This window comes from Daktulosphaira vitifoliae, unplaced genomic scaffold, assembly GCF_025091365.1.
Source record: "Daktulosphaira vitifoliae isolate Bord-2020 unplaced genomic scaffold, ASM2509136v1 Scaffold_1, whole genome shotgun sequence".
Classification (NCBI taxonomy): domain Eukaryota; kingdom Metazoa; phylum Arthropoda; class Insecta; order Hemiptera; family Phylloxeridae; genus Daktulosphaira; species Daktulosphaira vitifoliae.
Window position 1 is genome coordinate 55,418,058 of NW_026099572.1, and position 17,931 is coordinate 55,435,988.

Sequence of the window (17,931 nt, forward strand, 5' to 3'; positions counted from 1 at the left end):
TAATTGTGGTCTAATTTGATTATATAAAAGCATTAGGATCCATAACCGCGTATTAAATAAAAATGAATCATATAATTTATTGTTTCTTAAGCTCATATAATAACACACACAGAACAAAATAAATAACAACTAAATTGCATAAGGTCGACGTAAAGGATATAATTTAAACATAAAATATTAACTTCGTCTATTTATTGGCTGTTAGCAACACAATTAGAAAATATTAACTTCATAAATATTTAAATTCAGATATTATATGCGCACAAAATTTTAAATTACTATTCGTTGTTAATTTTTTAAACATCTAGAATATAACCTTTTGTATTTTTTTAGAAATTTAAGAATTTTAAAGAAAAAAAAAGAGATATCTTCTCCGCACAGTTTTATGCCTTCTAAACTACAAATAGGAAGTTTGTTTGTAGAGTATTAACAAAAGTAAACAAACTGACATATATTTTATAAAATAGTCTAAACAAATTAAATTATCCTTAAATTTCTTTTTCATTTTAAGACTATAACTATCAACAAGAGATATTGTTAATAAGTCATTGTCATAAATGTTATTTTAATAATATATTTTGGATATGTTGAAAGTTGCAATCACCAAGTTTTAGAGTAATGAAAACAAATTTCATTTTTGTATTGTCGAATAAATAGCGGAAAAGATATTTTATTTTCAAATAAAACAAATTCACCGTAACCTTGTATTATAAAAATTGACTTATTATGTCTTTCAAATGATTGATTAATTTACAGTTGTAAAATTTAAATAATAAAAAATTCTTCAACTATTTAATTTTTACTACAAATGAGTAACCAAAATTTTTGAAGTTATGAAAAATATTTAATAATTTATTTCAGACATTAAATAATATACGGATTATATTTTTATAATATCTTTATATATTGGTTTGTTAATTAATATTTATAGTATATTATTCATACTAAATATACTTTATTGGATTTTGAAGAGAATAGGTATAAAACTCCATATTATTAAAACCTAACCCTTAAAGCATTTTGCCAGTTCTTTACTTAGTCCATCATAATTTAGAGGAAAATTTGATTTATATTATTTATATTTGATAACTAAAAGTATAAATTGTAATTTTTAATTCGATAATTACAATAATTACGCCAGTTAACCCATTTAAATAATTGATATATCTAAATTTAGACAATTATATAAATAAAACGTACGGGATAAAAATTTCAACCTTGGCCTAGGTCACTCACTCATTCACATCTTTATAAAAAATACTACTTATATATACATAAATCTTTGTGTTGAATTTCATTAATTTATAAAATATAAATAATTATTCGTGCAAATTTAAAACAACATAATTAATAATATTTGTATAATATGCCTAACCTTACTGTTTATTATACAAGTCTATAAAGTATTATTGTTATAAACAAACTCTTGACTAAAATTCAATCACAGGATAAGGTAAACAAATAAAGAAAGGTCAATAATCCTGAAGTTATTGACATATAACCTATAAACTACCAAAATTTTTTTAAAATAAACTATATTCCTGAGAATATTGATTAATTAAATTAATTAATTGAAATAAAATATACACAGTTTTATTAAATTAATTATTATTCTTATTATTATATTAAACGTGTAAAAAATACCTAACAACATATGAGTTTAAGCAAACTGAATTTTGGAAGATCTCTGAATTCTGAGTGTATATCAATTAATCAATTTTAAACAATGCCATATTAAAATTAAATTTTAGCTGGAATAAACTTATTTTCTAAATTATAATCGTATTAAACATTTTTGTCCCCTACAAATTATTTAAAAGAAAACAGTATAAATATAACTCGATATCTTAGTGATAACTCATATCGAATTACCCGATAAAATCATAAAATGTTATTCTGAAAATTCTATGATCTAATTTAACGTTTTAAGTTATAAAAATCATGAAGATATTTTAATAAAGAAATCATTTTCAATGTCAGGTGGATTAAATTATTTTAAATATGAAAAACAAAAATTTTTTAAGCTTTATAATTTAAAGGGTAGTTAAGATATCAATTTTATAATTGATAATTCTTTATATAGTAGTAAAAATGGTGAAGCTGAAAATAAAACAGATATAGGAAGGACACGGCATACACGATATCATTTTAAATCTGATAGTGATTAAAATCAATATCGTAAAACAATATTATACAATTGTGCTTAAAGAAAGTTCGATTATTCTAACCTTCGTTAGTTAGTTAATTGCAATTTTAGTATGATTAACAACACTTAAATTTTATCTAATTTCTTCTATTTAAATGTTTTTACTGTTTGGTCTTAAATATTTGAATAACATTAAGTTTACTCAGACAAAAAACATTTAAGCTGAACTTTAGATAAATGAGAGGTTTATAAGACATCAATTAGGTTATTGAAATTTATAGCCCTCATATAAATTAAAGTGATTTTTAACATTACGCCCTTATGAACTATTTTTCAATAAGTATTTAAATATTTAACTAGTAGTAAAAACTGAAATTAAAAAACTTACTTTTTTGTTTTAGCCAATTAAAATATTAGTCACATGTTAGAAATGATATTTTATTTAAAACACATAAACAAAAACTCTAGGATGCTACTCAGAATATTTATTTTATTATTAGGTACATTCTTTATGGTCTAAACTTAAGACCAACGTACAGGTTCGCGTACGGGTTACATTGAGAATAATGATGCAACGAAAGAATATCTTTCGGATATAATCTTAGTAACAAAAATTTTATTGTGGATAATGTCCAACCAATTATTATAGAAGAATATAGTCTTAAAAAATAGTACTAAACAATTATTTAAAGAATATTAATAACTTTAAAAATTTAAGAATATTTAAATAAACATCAAACATATTTAAATTATAGAATAAATTGAAAATTTATAATGAAAAAATAATTTTTTTTTAATTGGTAGTACATACAATTTGTGTAAATTTGCGTAGAGCCATCAAGTATAATTTTTTTTCTTAATATAATAAATAATTAACTCTAAAGTATTTGTAAACTCGAAAACATAAAATTGGATAATTGTTTAACCTTAACGACTTTTTTTTATTAAAAAAAATAATTAATTTTAACAGTTATCCTATTATAGACAAATAATGTTGCATTTTTCAAAAAAAATTGTTGCGCAATGAAACTTAAAAAAATATATATAAAATACTAAAATGTTTTTTTTTTATATTATTTTAAAACTATTTTTAATAATTTTAAAAAATAACACAGATTGAAAATTGTTTGAAATAGAGAACTTTGAAAAATAAATGTCTTAGAAAATAATGATACGCCTCTCTTTCTTATTATTCTGGGCTCAAGTGTGTTTCAAAGATTTTGAACAAACTATTTTATATGTTTTATTATATATATCAACATTGAAATTTTCATTTATAAAATGAATAAAAAAGTGTATAGTATGTGAAAAAAATTTTGCTATGTACATCTTCCAACCACATAATTAATCATATTTGTTTCTCTGATAAAGAATATTTCATTACCAGGGGAAAACTGATGAAGATTAATCAAATATTATATTTAAACACAGTTAAATATAAATATTATATCATATCAACACTTGTAAAAATTGTACTGTGTTGTAGGTTGTTAAGACTAAAATTATAAGACATTTAACAGCCCCAAGTTGATCCTTTTCACTGTACTAAATATTAAGTCATATTACTTATTAAGAAACATTAACAATTTATTATAACGTAATGTTTACAAAACTTTGTTAAACACTCAAATATTTAAATGGCCATATAAAAAGAAGATCATATCAAATGAACATGTGCTATATCTATATCTGTATGTACTATACTTAAATCTAAGTATACTACAATTTAGGTCTACAATCTAAACCGTTGTATGTGTTTGTGGTTTAGGTTTCGATTTCGAGTCAGGGTTTTCAAAAATGGTTTCGGTTACATTTTTAAAAACCGGTTTTGTATTGTATGCGTTTTTGGTTTCGGTTAGAAAAACCAGAAAGAATAGGTTTTAACTAATTATAACCGGTTTTTTTAACAGCTCAAGTCCCTAATTAAATCAGTACTTCTAAGACATTATGACTTCATAATTTTGATGTTATTAATAATTAATAAAATTATTGAGGAAATTAAATGCGAACAACAACAATTTTATGACGTGTATGATGTTATATTTACAAAAAAAGAATACTTAGAAAACACAAAAGCAATACAATTCTTCTACGTCATATGATCACGTTAAAATAAGGAACATAAAAATTAATTTGAAAAAATTAACAACTGACCATAACATAATTACACATTAGCACATTGTTAATAAATACACAAGATTTATTATAAATAATTTATCAAAACTTTTTGTACATTTGTCAAAAAGAGTAAAAAAGTATATTATTATAAATATTTAAAGTTCAGTTCAAACATTTTTTTTATTGAAAATAAATATGTTTTTTCTCTATTTTCATTTTGCTCGTTGATATTTTATAAATAAATATATATAAAAAAAAGAAACAAAAAAAATTGCACTTGTAGTTTATATGTGTTTCTCTTGGTCTGAAGCAAATTCATAAGATATAATTAGTTATGTTTCTAACACACGCATTCACGATGTCACATTTCAGTCAGATGCTAAACAGTAAAGTCTAATCAAATGGTTTATTCAATGATCCAACTGTCATATGGTACTTTGCTAAACAAGTTGTCAAGGAACGACTTCATGTTTGTCATGAGCTTTTTTTTGATATGTGGTTTCATTTCTTTCAATAATTCTTGCGAGTTGGAGTTTATGAATAAGTTCAACGCGGCTTCTGTAGAAGAATAAAACAATAGTTGAAGAAACGTTCGGAAAATAAAGGCGTTTAATTTCAAGAAAATTCAATTCATATTTGTATTACCTAAAACGGCGTTTCCATTGTGAACGTTAGTTATTCCCATTTGAATGTCTTTAACGCTAAAGTCCATTTTTAAGTCTTCTAATTGTAAAAATCTTTGTTCATCGCGTTCTATTTCACTAGCTCTGATGTATACTTTTGCTTTGACACCCTCTGAATAAAACAATAACAATAATTAACAGACACATAAGATTATTTTAAAACAATATTTTTATAATTACCGTATTCGCCCCAATATTCACCACCACCGGTAGCTTGGACCATAATTAAAACTCCTGAACTTCTATAGTGAGCGGTAGCTGATATTTTTGGGATCGAAAATGTAAGTTGAAACTGCAATGAGTTGAGGTCTGACCTATAATAAGTTAAACAGATATTAACAAAAGATGTTTTCATCGTCATTTATCAGCATTTTTTTAAGAAAGACAAAAAAAATAACAAATTTCAAAAGTAATTTTATGTAATGTGTCATTAATAGTAACGTTTACACGGCATTGAAACCTATTCAAAAATTAGCTTTTAATTTTGTAACGGTTTGGAATAAATTTAAATAAGTAAGGATTTCTGAGTAGGCAACTAAATCGACAATAAAATACATGTCCGTCATGATGCGTATGTCGTCGCAAAAATGAGAAAAGGGTACCAGGAATTCAGAAGGTAAATGTTATTTTCTTATTAGATTTTTGTGTTTTACAACGAGTAAATCAAGAAAAGTTGAAAAATAGTACCAGGAACTCAGAAGAAATTTGTTCAAAATTAGAGTGTCTCGAAAAATGTACCGTTAGTTGGTATCCAGCCGGCCATTAAATTTATATTGGCATAGTCGCGCAATAGCCTATCGCTGTATGCTTGAGCGGTAAAAGGTAAGTCCGCCGTCACAAAGTTAGCAACGCACTTTGTAAAAAGTTTGAGCTTATACCATAATGTCAGTCAGTAACGCATGTAGGTGATCATGACGCTTAACGACTTCGTGAAAGTTTACCGGTTGCATTCTTTCGCTTGTCGCAATATGACGCTGATCAATACTAAACATAATTTCTTGTTGTATTTGTATACGTACCTGACTTGATTAACTGTCAAGTTGCTCACACCGTACGCTTGGATGTCTTTGAACGTTGCTCGGTATCCGTCTGGGCCTGTTCCTAGCGCCAAATTAATTTCATCGATTACAATTGGCTCGACGTTTTCAATGCCCAACTCAGGAATGCCTAAAAATAATATAATTTAAACGTGTCAACGCCAATGGAATAAAATTAAACCACTTTAAAACATTTTTGTTATTTTGCTAACAAGTTTATATGAAATTATTAATACTTGGTGTCAATGTTGGTAATAGGTAAGGTGACTTTAAAAATATTGGTACATCCAATGGGGTTAATAGATGTTTATTACAGACATATTTTTTATTCAATAATAGTGGCAAAAATTATTCCCTATGGTTGATTTTTTTTTTATTTTATTGGAATAGTAAAATGCCACTAAAATAACTATTGTGTGATCGGTTATGTGTACACTTATTAACTTTTCCAACATTGACATAAAATAAACAACATTGTTTTAACGATGTAGTAGCCAATTAGAAAACAAAAAATGTGCCTAATAATTAATTTTAATAGTTAATTCGTTTCATTTACACAAGTTTCACTTCGTAAACACACACAAAATAGTGTTAATTTTCCGGTTGTGTGAAAGTTTACGAGTGATATTCCGGCAACTATTATAATTATGTGGGCACTTAAATTATTCGCCTTATATGTTATTACAATTGTATACAAAACGAAAGACAAAGAAACACTCTCTGAAATTTTACACACACAACGTTTTGCAATACGAATAACAAAATTTTGGCTCTTACTATTACCTAGAAATAGTGACTATTATTAATTATTATGTCACTATTATTAATTAATCATTATATACATCATTATGTTCCAGGATGGAACAGATCCAACTGACAACTAATATAACTTATGATCTATATAACGTTTTATAATTTTTTTAATATTCATTTTTAAGTACAAGTGTATATTTAAAATTTGTTTTATGTTATTTGTCGCTATTATAATTAATATAAAAACAATTTTTTTCTAAGATTTGAACATAGCCATTTGTGGATAAGTTTCAATGAAAAAATTTGACATTAAAAACTCTTATTTTAATTTCAGTAGTTATGTTTCTACAGCATTTTGAAATTTGGATTTTTTTATGATTTTTCTATGGTATCAAATGTAAGTCCAAATGTATATCTTTAAGTTATTTACTGGCAACAGTATGCGATTTCTTTTCCATGAAAAATAGTAACATTTGAACGATCATTTGTAATCAACGTGAAACACAACAAGCAGTAAAATTAAGTTTATAAAAAAAAATTATAGAAACGTTATCTAAAACATATTGAATTTTTAATTGAATAGATTCATGTTTTATAAATCAATTAAGAAATATCCTATAATATGATATTAATGATAAAATCATTTTTCTTTAAAACTTATCCATAAAGTGACTATTTTCAAATCTCAAAAAAATTATTTTTCTGATTATTTTTATAATTGTGAAAAATAACAAAACTTTTTTAAATATAATCCTATAGTGTAAATCGATTAAAAAAGTATAAAATGTTATGTCGATCATAAATTATATGAGTTGTCAGTTAGATCTGTTGTATATATATATATATATATATAATTTTGATAATTATTTAATTAATTATGAATTGTAATTTTTTAAATACCTTTTCTGAAATTCATTGCCAAATGGTTTGCAGCATATGTCAAACATTCGTTAACATTTGGACTATTTTTCTCGCATGGATGAATGTAGTAAGCTACAAGTCAAATCAAACGCTTTTATTATCGGTTTATTATTAGTTGTTTAATAAGTAAAACTGTTTTAATAGATTATTAAAAATATTATGAGCCACTCATTGAATTTAATGTAGAATGACATGAATCAATAATAAGAAATTAAAAAAGTAATTTAATGTTCCAGTAATAATTATGAATTTAATATTATTAACGTAGCTATTCTTAGATATAAAATGAATTGATTTTTCATGGCCAATCTATTTATAATATGTGGATGGGTAACAGTAAATTAGAATCATAACTAATCATTAGTATTTTTATTAGATTGTTATTCTACCGTGATCAATCGACATTAAACAACCTTCTAATTCAATAAAATTTGTTCCTGTTTTTTCAATATTTATTGAAAATTATGTTTATTAATGAGTTTGTGTTATAATGGTTATGTTTACTAACTACACTTTGCAACAAGTCAAATCCAAATAAGAAAAGGAAGCATGCATTTCATAAGAGTGATGTAATAAATTTACTTATTATTCATTTAAAAATATATCAATAAATAAAAAATATTTCCTTATTTATTAATTGACAAGTACTTCCCAAAAGTATTTATAATGTAATGTATTTTGAAGAACAAAATAAAATTTGTAGATTTATTAAATTTTTATAATGATAAAAAATTTCGTATGACTTGAATAATTAACAACTATTTTAAGAACTTTTAACGTATGAAAGTAAAATTTGTAAATAATTACCAATATCATGTTGTTGTTGTCTGGCATGTGAAATAGCGGAGAGGCATAACGTGGCTACTACCAAATAAAAAATGGAATACATCTCTAAAAAAAAAAAGTTTAATTACAAAATCTAAGTATAATTTCTAATCGGATTACTTCTAGAATTAACACGTTTTAGATAATAAAAAAAAACTCATGTGTTTTATGAATAAACAGTCAAAATTAGAATTGCAATACTATCTTCAGACTACAAATACATAAATCTAGTCATTTTTTTTAACAGTTTTATGTATTTTTACGTTTACAGGTTACTTTTATTTTATAGGTCCAATTTATTTCCCTAAATAAATTCAATCAATAACAAGACAAAAGAATATTTGATATGTAATTATTTTTGCATTAACAGGTTTTTAAATGTATTCACTGTATAACACCTTAAAGCATTATTTAATAAGACAAAATTATTTTTCACATCTATATTGACTTTTAAACTATTTTCAATCTATGGCGAATTATACAAAACCAAAATGCAAATCGATTAACGTGTCTTTAAACATAATCGCAACCATAATTATGAAAGAAAATAAATTATAAAGACTACTTAACAATCTAATATTAACAGTTACTATTCCATTAAAATAGTGATCTAATTGTAAAAGTACTTTTATAATTAAACTACTAGTATTTCTTCTAAGAAAATTTTAAATGACTAAAATTCACTAAATTAACTCGCCAATTATTAGATATATATTATATGTGATAGCAGTAATTTCAAACAGACTGTTTTGACATTCAAATAGAAGATTTGAATAAAAAATCAAGTTCACTGTACGCTATTAAAACAAGATAAATGCCGATTTATCATCCGCAACAAATGCAGAATACTTTCTCCGTTAACTACGAACGAGGAATACGAATATTATTTTACTTGAAGTTTGTATTAATATTTTACATGTAATACAAACACACGATAGTTAAAAATCATTTTTACGATCACTAGACTTGTAGCTTTACTAAGTAAAAAAAAAAATATTACCTATATCTATCGTAGTAAAAGTAAATAAAGACTAAAACTCAACGAAAAATATAGTATGACTGAAAATAAACGACTTTGAATATTTTAATGTCAATAATGTAACTGTTTTTATTTATATATATATATATATATTTAATGAGGTCAGACCTAATTTGTAATGCTGTCGCACATCATCTATGTATATCTGAGACCTAAATATTTGTGGTTAGATATTGTCAAGCCGAAGAAAAAATATTCTTTAAAATGTACATAATGACAAGTTATTTAAATCTTTACATACTATTATTGTTTTACTAAACTTAAGCCGTCGTTATATGACGTGTAAGTCACGAGGGCTACGGTCGATAGAACGAGCAAGTACCGTTATTTTTAAATTTTTGTAAAAAATTTATTTTTAGAAATTTGAAAATGCGAGATAGTGAAATTATACTTGAAAATAAAATCAGGTAAGTTAAATGTAAATATATATTTTTTTAATACATACTTAGTTGTGACAGTAGTGTGTCGTTGTTTTGATGTGTCCGTCGTATGTTCGTCTGAACTTGACTGCAACAAAAGATGTTCTATGTACTCTTTTTAATAACTTGGCTCCGGCAAAGACAGCGCTATATGCCCGTTGGGGGAGATCCAACGTTGATCCTCAGAAGACCGGTTCTAGTCCGTACTTTTTGCCCCCTCTTTCTAATGAAATCGATTTTTGTCGCAGTACAAGCATATTATTACCATCTATGTTTTATTTACAGTGCTCTCCATAGCTCCATAAACTACACCAAAAGTAACTGTATAGAAATTTCCTAAGGCCAAAATTAGTACGAGCTATTAAAAACCAATAATTAAGCAATCTATTTAACGCCTTATCACGATCGATTAATCACGATTTATAGATTCACTACTAGTATACATGACTTCAGAGAAAGTAGCCTAGGTGTGATACACATCTTCTAATATTAAACTAAATATTATCTAGTTTGATGTTTTTCCATAGGCAAAATTTTCAAGGTATAGAAACAGTTTTCTTGATTAAATACTCGAGTGTGATTTTTTCAGGTATTGATACAAACCACAGTTAATATTGTGTTTTTATAAAAAATATATAGAGTATCCAGTAAGTAAATAAACGGGTCAATTGTTACAACAATGAAAACAATAGAAACCCGTTACCTTACTTACTGGATACTCTATATATTTTTCGGTGTACAAAGTAAACATTAAAAAATCTGGTTTCACGACTAAAAAAAGGCAATTCTTAAACATTTCACAGAATTTAGAAATTACAATTAATGTGTCTAAAATTAACACAGTTTTAATGCGAGTCATATTTGTCTGAATCAAACGTAAATACCTCTAAATGCAGCCCTATTAATTTATTTATTAATTAAGCAACTTAATAAATGGTTAAGATCAAATGATGAGACAAAATTCACAAAAAGATTTAAAAAACCAAGCACAGTAGATGTCACATTTGGGTCAAGTAATCGATTCTTTCTGTCAGTAATTAAAATCACTGTAATAAAAAACGTTTCGATGCAAATCTATAGATTGTGTTCAATTTTTAAATGAAATTAATGGATTATTCTTAAAGCAACATCAACTTTTATTTTCTTATTTATATTCTGATTACTAGTTTTATGATTAATAAATATAATTCATTATTATAGAAATAAAATTTATTATGAAATTAATATTCAATAGTTTGTATTGTATTTTTTATGAAGAAATTATAAAATATAATAAAATTATTATATGTTACATTATCTAGTTTGTAAGCGTAAATCAAAAATTAAAGTATAGATTTATTAAAAAAAGAAAAGAAAGTTAACTGATTGTGAGGTCTTTCGTTAGTTAATTATTAATTCGGTTATGAAATTAGAATTATCATTAACCATAAGTCATTGGTAATTGGAATATTTTGTTGTAAGGGTATCTTCTTCTTTTTAATATACTTATAGTATTGATACTAAAAACTGCAAAAATTCTTCATAAATATATTTTTAACTATATTTATAAACATTTAAAAAAAAATTAAGTGTTATAGTTGAAATTTATTTTAATTATAAAGTATAAAATGGAAAATTTTAACACAAAAATATAATATTTTTTAACTACGGCGGCCATTTGCATATAAAAGATCATTTTCCAGGACAAATTTTTTTTAACATATAGTAACATAAACTTTAATTTAACATATGTTTGTACATTGAAATATTTTCAGGACATTTTCAAAAGTTGAAAATGTTAACTTTTCATGATAATCTTGCTATTTTGAATACCACTTATAGCGAGGTAAAGGGTCAGATTTTCAAAAAAAATGAACCCAATAAAAAGGAATACTTAATGTATTTATAAAAATATAAATTTTATTCGTTCACTTTTAAAAATGTTCTATATTTCTCATAAAAAAGTATTAAGATGTAAAATGAAATTTACCGATTTAATAAATCTTAATTTTTGGTAGATTTCGCCGATTTACAGAAGACAATGGTATTTTTGAAAATAATTTCTTCAACTAGATACGAATTGTAATCTTTTGACATAACATTGAAAGAATTCAGTCTAGTGAGACCTGAGAAAAAGTAATGACAGATGCAAAAAAATAATAAATACATACACACATCATAGTATATATATTTTCACACCAATAATAATAATTNAAAGAATTCAGTCTAGTGAGACCTGAGAAAAAGTAATGACAGATGCAAAAAAATAATAAATACATACACACATCATAGTATATGTATTTTCACACCAATAATAATACAACAACTTTCTATATGTAGAACAAATAAAGTGTTTCATCTCCCAAACATATACCATTAATTCATCCTGTTTTAGTAGTTTAAAAATCATGATACATATCAAAGACAAATCTGAATTTAGCCACAGTTATAAAATAATTTTATTATAACCATTATAAATTATCAAAATTGTTTAGTACCAATCTTTAGGATAGATAAATAAACTCGCTGATAAATATCCGATAAATTCCTAAAATATTTACATACCCCTTTAGTATATTTATTCAGCGCATTACTACCTTTAATACGTTTATACAGTGCTAATAATTATTAGGTTAAATTATAAATTATAGTAGAAACTAATTATTTTACAATATCTCACATAAGTTTTAATGTTTTTTATTCTTTTAACCTTAACCCGATATTTGGGAATTTATACAGTTATCAAAACAATGCTGTTTGTTTAATTTGATTTCAAAAATAATTATTTTACTAATGACTTTAAAAAATAGTCGTTTGACAACCAAAGAATTTTAATAAAAAGATTTTTATATTTATATATCTCTAGTGCCTAGTTAAATCTTTTATCAAGGCCAAGAGTTTTCTTGGTAATGATTTGATGACAATATTTTTAAATATTATTTAAAGAACTAATACAAAGTATTAACACGTGCTAAAAATTAAAAATACTGCTAATATTGTTTACACTAGACATGTAAATTTTAAACGAACGATACCTTGTTCTTGAATTTCACATGATGGTGTGATAAAAAAACTTCAGATGAGACTGTGTTGAATTTATTTACGGGTGAAGAATGTAGGTAAACATTCAAGTTCAAGGTCTTCGACATTGTTGTATTTTTATGATTATGATTTAGTATCTATTGTCCTAAGAGGCACGCTGTTAAAACACAAAAATACGGCCGTCATTAATTTATTTTAAGCATTTTCGATAGCGAAAGTATAATACATTTATTTTTTTTTTCGTGGTAAATTGAATAAATAACTTGAGTCATACACTCAATCTCATACAGATTTAAAAATTCAGATTAAAATAATTCTTTTAATTATCCATTTGTGTTTGCATCATTACTTTTTTAATAATATCAAAAATAAATGAACAATATGCTCTATTTTTACATGTTAAATTTGTAAACTTATACAAATAAAAAATTCTAATTTTTTAAGATAATAACTTTAATTGTTTAAGAAATGAATACATTTTTTTAATTCTCTTGTGCTATTGATTTGTTATAATATAATACGCACATATTTGTTATATGTTGACCATTCATACATCAAATACGCTTTGTTCATTTAAAATTTCTAGAATGTTAATAAAAGACTAATCGTGTAGCAACTTAGTAGTCATAAATGGATTTAGAAAATAGAACAATTGAAGGTCGATATAGAGTTTAATTTGGTTTAGAAGACGATCCTTGGGATAAAATCAAACGCAGTAGCATTTTGAATTCTTAATTAACTTTGTTGATGCATTGTATTAACTTAGGTCGACTCATTCAGATCTTAACAGCAAGAATGTGTGCGTAGAATATTCCTGTACATTTTTTTAAAATATAAGTATTATTATTTTTTAGTAGCTTAACTTAAATATTGGTTCAAATAAATATAACAATTTTATTTAGTTCCTTTAACTTATCTATTACTATTTTTTATAAATTACGCTGTAATTATACCTTGTTTTTATACATAAATATTTTCCAAGAATGTTTTCGCATACTATCAAAATAATTATCAATAATAAATTTAATTGTACTGAAAATGAAAGCTAAATAGTAAAATATTTTTTGCTCATCAAACAAATATTCTGCATCACTTTTGTTTACATATTTGGAAAACTATTGATAATTATTTAATGGTCGAAAACAGCAAAACCCAAACCCAATCAAATTATTGTGAAGCTCAATAGAGGTTTTGGTAAAGAAATATGTTATTATAATAATACATTTCATTTTATTTATTACCGCACTCGCATTTGTATTAAAATCTTTAAACGTAAAATATTTTTTACATAAATGTCATGTATGAAAAATTATGTTATATTTTTATAATTAAATAGTAGAAAAATTTGTAAGGAATAATACATATATGTATTAGTTAAAACAATACTAATATCAGTTTTTGTTTTTGAAGATCAACATTTGTTATTAATTGAATTTTTATTTATATTTGTCAAAGTATTTTTTTTTTTTTTTGATCAATACAAATACTATTTGAGTTAAGCAATTTCCCCTCGACCTATACTGTTTCAAGGTTGTGAGATTGTCGAATATTTTTAGTATTCATTTTTAATACTCAATCAGCAATAGTAAAATTTATTTTATTATACTTAAAGCAAATTAGTATTTTTTTAAATAATGGAAATTTAATGGTATCAATTTAAATGAAAGTCCATTCATCTAAAAGCATAATTAATAAGTAAATAATACTTAGTATTTCAGCTAATTTTTCTCCAGGATTTTGTTAAACATTACTCCATAGAATACCATAATTTTACTCCAATTGCATTTTGACTTTAGGGTCGATTTGTTCACAGATATATTGCTTTATCAAAAATTTATTACTATTTTCACCAGTCAATAAAAAAAAAAGTAATTGTCATTAAAAAAACGTTACAATTACAGAGGTTCAAACTATTACATATAATGATGAGTTGCCGTCCTTGGCTGAACTATATATAAATATAAAATGTATAGGTTTATAGTCTGTACGAGGTGTTTGTATGCGAATATTGTTGTTATTGTCACCTAAGAGATAGCGATCTCTTGTATTAGAGACGGGGCCAACGGCCGTCGTCGTTTTCTTTAAATCAATTCGCCAAACCAAACCGAATGTATATAATGTTGTGATAGTTGCGGTACACCAGTAAATGAAATAACACGTTTGCTGACGTCTATAGACCGTTTAAATATAAATAATAAAAAAGCATACATATCACCAACAAATTTAGGGTTGTGACCTGCATAAATATCCAACTCGTACGTGAGGCAACTCATAGAGGTGTTATTTCGTCAAATTACAGAAAATTTCTTGAACTTTTTCCTTTGGAATTCATTTGAGTTGTTATTTATATAGTTGTTACTGATATTCATAAACGCTTAAACTGCTATAAAATACTTCCTCGAACATATCCTTTAACGAAAATAAAAACAATGTTATTTAAAAACTTTTTCGTTCTTGAGAGGCGTATTGATTAATCACTAATTGTGGATATTTAAGGTTTACATGAGTACCACATGTGGAAGTCGAGTAAACACAACACAAAAGGATCTGGTTAGAGTATTGATTTTTAGCAGAAAATCCTAACGATTCATAAATCAAAAGTCGATTCAATTTATACGAAGTTTGAAGATATCATAAAATTGTTATATGGTCCCAATAAAATAAAATCATATTGATTAAATCGCTTTCGAAATTGTTTTCACAGTCAATTTTTAATCATCTACCATAGTTTTTGCTTTTGCCTAAAAATTCACCCGTAGTCCGATATTTTTAAGTAGAGACTTCATTAATATTAAGCAACGTTACGTTCACACGTCAAATTTCACAATAATATTAAAACAATGTTAGTACTTCATTCACATCAGTCGCATACATGTGTTGACTTACTACGTTACAATATTCTACGGAGACCTCCTAATGGTCATGCATACTCAATGTAAAAATAAACGTTTGATGTCAGCCAGTAGTGACGCACGAATTAACCACCGCTGAATTTGAATTAGTGGTGTCCATGTAACGTGTTCATACATAAATAATAACAATAAATATTATGTTTACAATAAATTTGGAGTGACTCTGTTGAAAGCCTCAATAAGATTAAATACTTACAATCGATATAATTTATTCTCGATGTAAAACATTTAAGTTTAACAACATTCTATATTTATAATATTAGACATTTCTATTTAGAAATTTTATAAATAATAACGTAAGAACGATTAAAATTTAATGATACGTTACAAAATGTAAAATGTCTGACTTTTTTTTACTTGAATTTGTTAGTTAGTAGCTAGTAATTTCTGATTAAACATTGAGGCTTTCCCCATTAATAACCTTAAATGAACAAAAATAAATTTTACACAATCTTTTGAGCCCTACGATTATTTATCTTAATCGTATTATTTCTATTGTATCATGATTGAGGAATTAATTATTTTATCATTCAATTATAATACATCATTTTTAATGCTTACTATGTTTCTTAAATTATAAATCCAATAGAAAATTCAATGCTCTTTTATGTGTAATATTTATGTAATACAGAATTTTAGGGACTTATTAAACTAATCGCTAAAAATCAATTTATAAATGTTTAAAATAAAATAATTTTTAAGTTCACTTCTTCTAATTCATATTCTGTCCATCTCCAACGCTTATTTCTCGATTCGTATAATGCGTACTACGAATTTCATCATTTAGTTTCATTTTATAATAAGACTAAATTTATTACAGTCATTCGTTAAAAAATTTAAATCTAAATCCATTATGTACATAGGACATAACTAATTGGTGGTAATATACAAAGTCAGAGTTGCTGGATCATTGTTTACAAACTAGTTGATTTTGAAATTTTTAGACATAGGGAAGACCAGCTGCTAAGAATGATTTGATTGGATAGGAAGAATGTCAGCGGTTCATATAACGGTGAATAAAGGAGGGCAATCAACTTATTTTAATACATATTATTTCGACTGTTTTCATGGACAAAATAAACAAAAAAGTTTTTTAGTCATTTAATTATATTTATTATTAATTTTTTTTTATAAAGAATGTAAAGTAATATATTACTTTAAAAAATTTTATAATCAATAAACAGCTGTCAAATATTAAATTTCGTAACTTATTTTTTCCTTAATCATAAAATAAAAATGAATCAAAAAATAGATTTATATTAATCAAATATTTTCTCAGAATAACGATTTTGTTATAAAAGTAAAAGTATAAATTCTATTTTACCTTATTTTCTTTTTCAGTTTTAAAATGTCAAACAATTAATAATATTTTTCAATAAACTTTTTTGCTCTAAAAGTCCTAATGACAACATGTTTTTCGTTAAAATATTAGTTTGTAATTTTATTTATACAGTTTTTTTATAATTTAAAATTTCCTTTGATTTAAATAAATAAGCCTAAATATTATCTATTGAATTGATTTGTGTCATAAAAAATAAGAACTCTACTCTTTACCAATATGATACATAATGTACTAAATACATAATATGGTACATTATGTACAGATGTTCACAAATAATCTGATTAAGAGATACAATTAATTTTTTTAATTATTGTATATTGATAATTTAAAAATATATTAGTTTACAGTACAAAAAAAACATAGCACAGGGGGGTCGCGGCACAGTGGTGACGTGGCACAGTTAGATCAAGTATAATGATATCTGACAGAGATTAAAATCACTATAAAAAAAAAACGCTTCGATGCAAATCTTTAGATAGTGTTTAATTTTAAAAAATTGGTGGATTATTCCAAAAGCTACATTATCTGCTAGTTCATTATTAATATCCTAATTAAGATAAAGTATGTCGAATGAAAAAGGGATTATTAAAAAATATTATTTCTCATTAAAAAATGTTGATCCATTCACTTTTCAATAAGTTATATCATTATAAAGTTAAAAATGTAAAAAATAAAATCGAGAATTTTCACACAATAAAAGCATTCGGTAGCTATT

General features: G+C 24.7%; 1 protein-coding gene across 1 annotated transcript; it reads right to left on the minus strand.

Annotated features, from left to right (window-relative positions):
- Window positions 1-4,325: 4,325 nt before the first annotated feature.
- LOC126910426 (protein takeout) lies at window positions 4,326-10,108 on the minus strand. The gene is made up of 7 exons (XM_050692989.1): window positions 9,968-10,108; window positions 8,466-8,549; window positions 7,638-7,730; window positions 5,967-6,114; window positions 5,128-5,261; window positions 4,910-5,059; window positions 4,326-4,822 (listed from the first exon to the last, which is right to left on the minus strand). Exons 2-7 carry the CDS (start codon window positions 8,545-8,547, stop codon window positions 4,671-4,673), a joined length of 759 nt encoding a protein of 252 aa, XP_050548946.1. The 5' UTR covers window positions 8,548-8,549; window positions 9,968-10,108; the 3' UTR covers window positions 4,326-4,670.
- Between the last annotated feature and the right edge of the window lie 7,823 nt (window positions 10,109-17,931).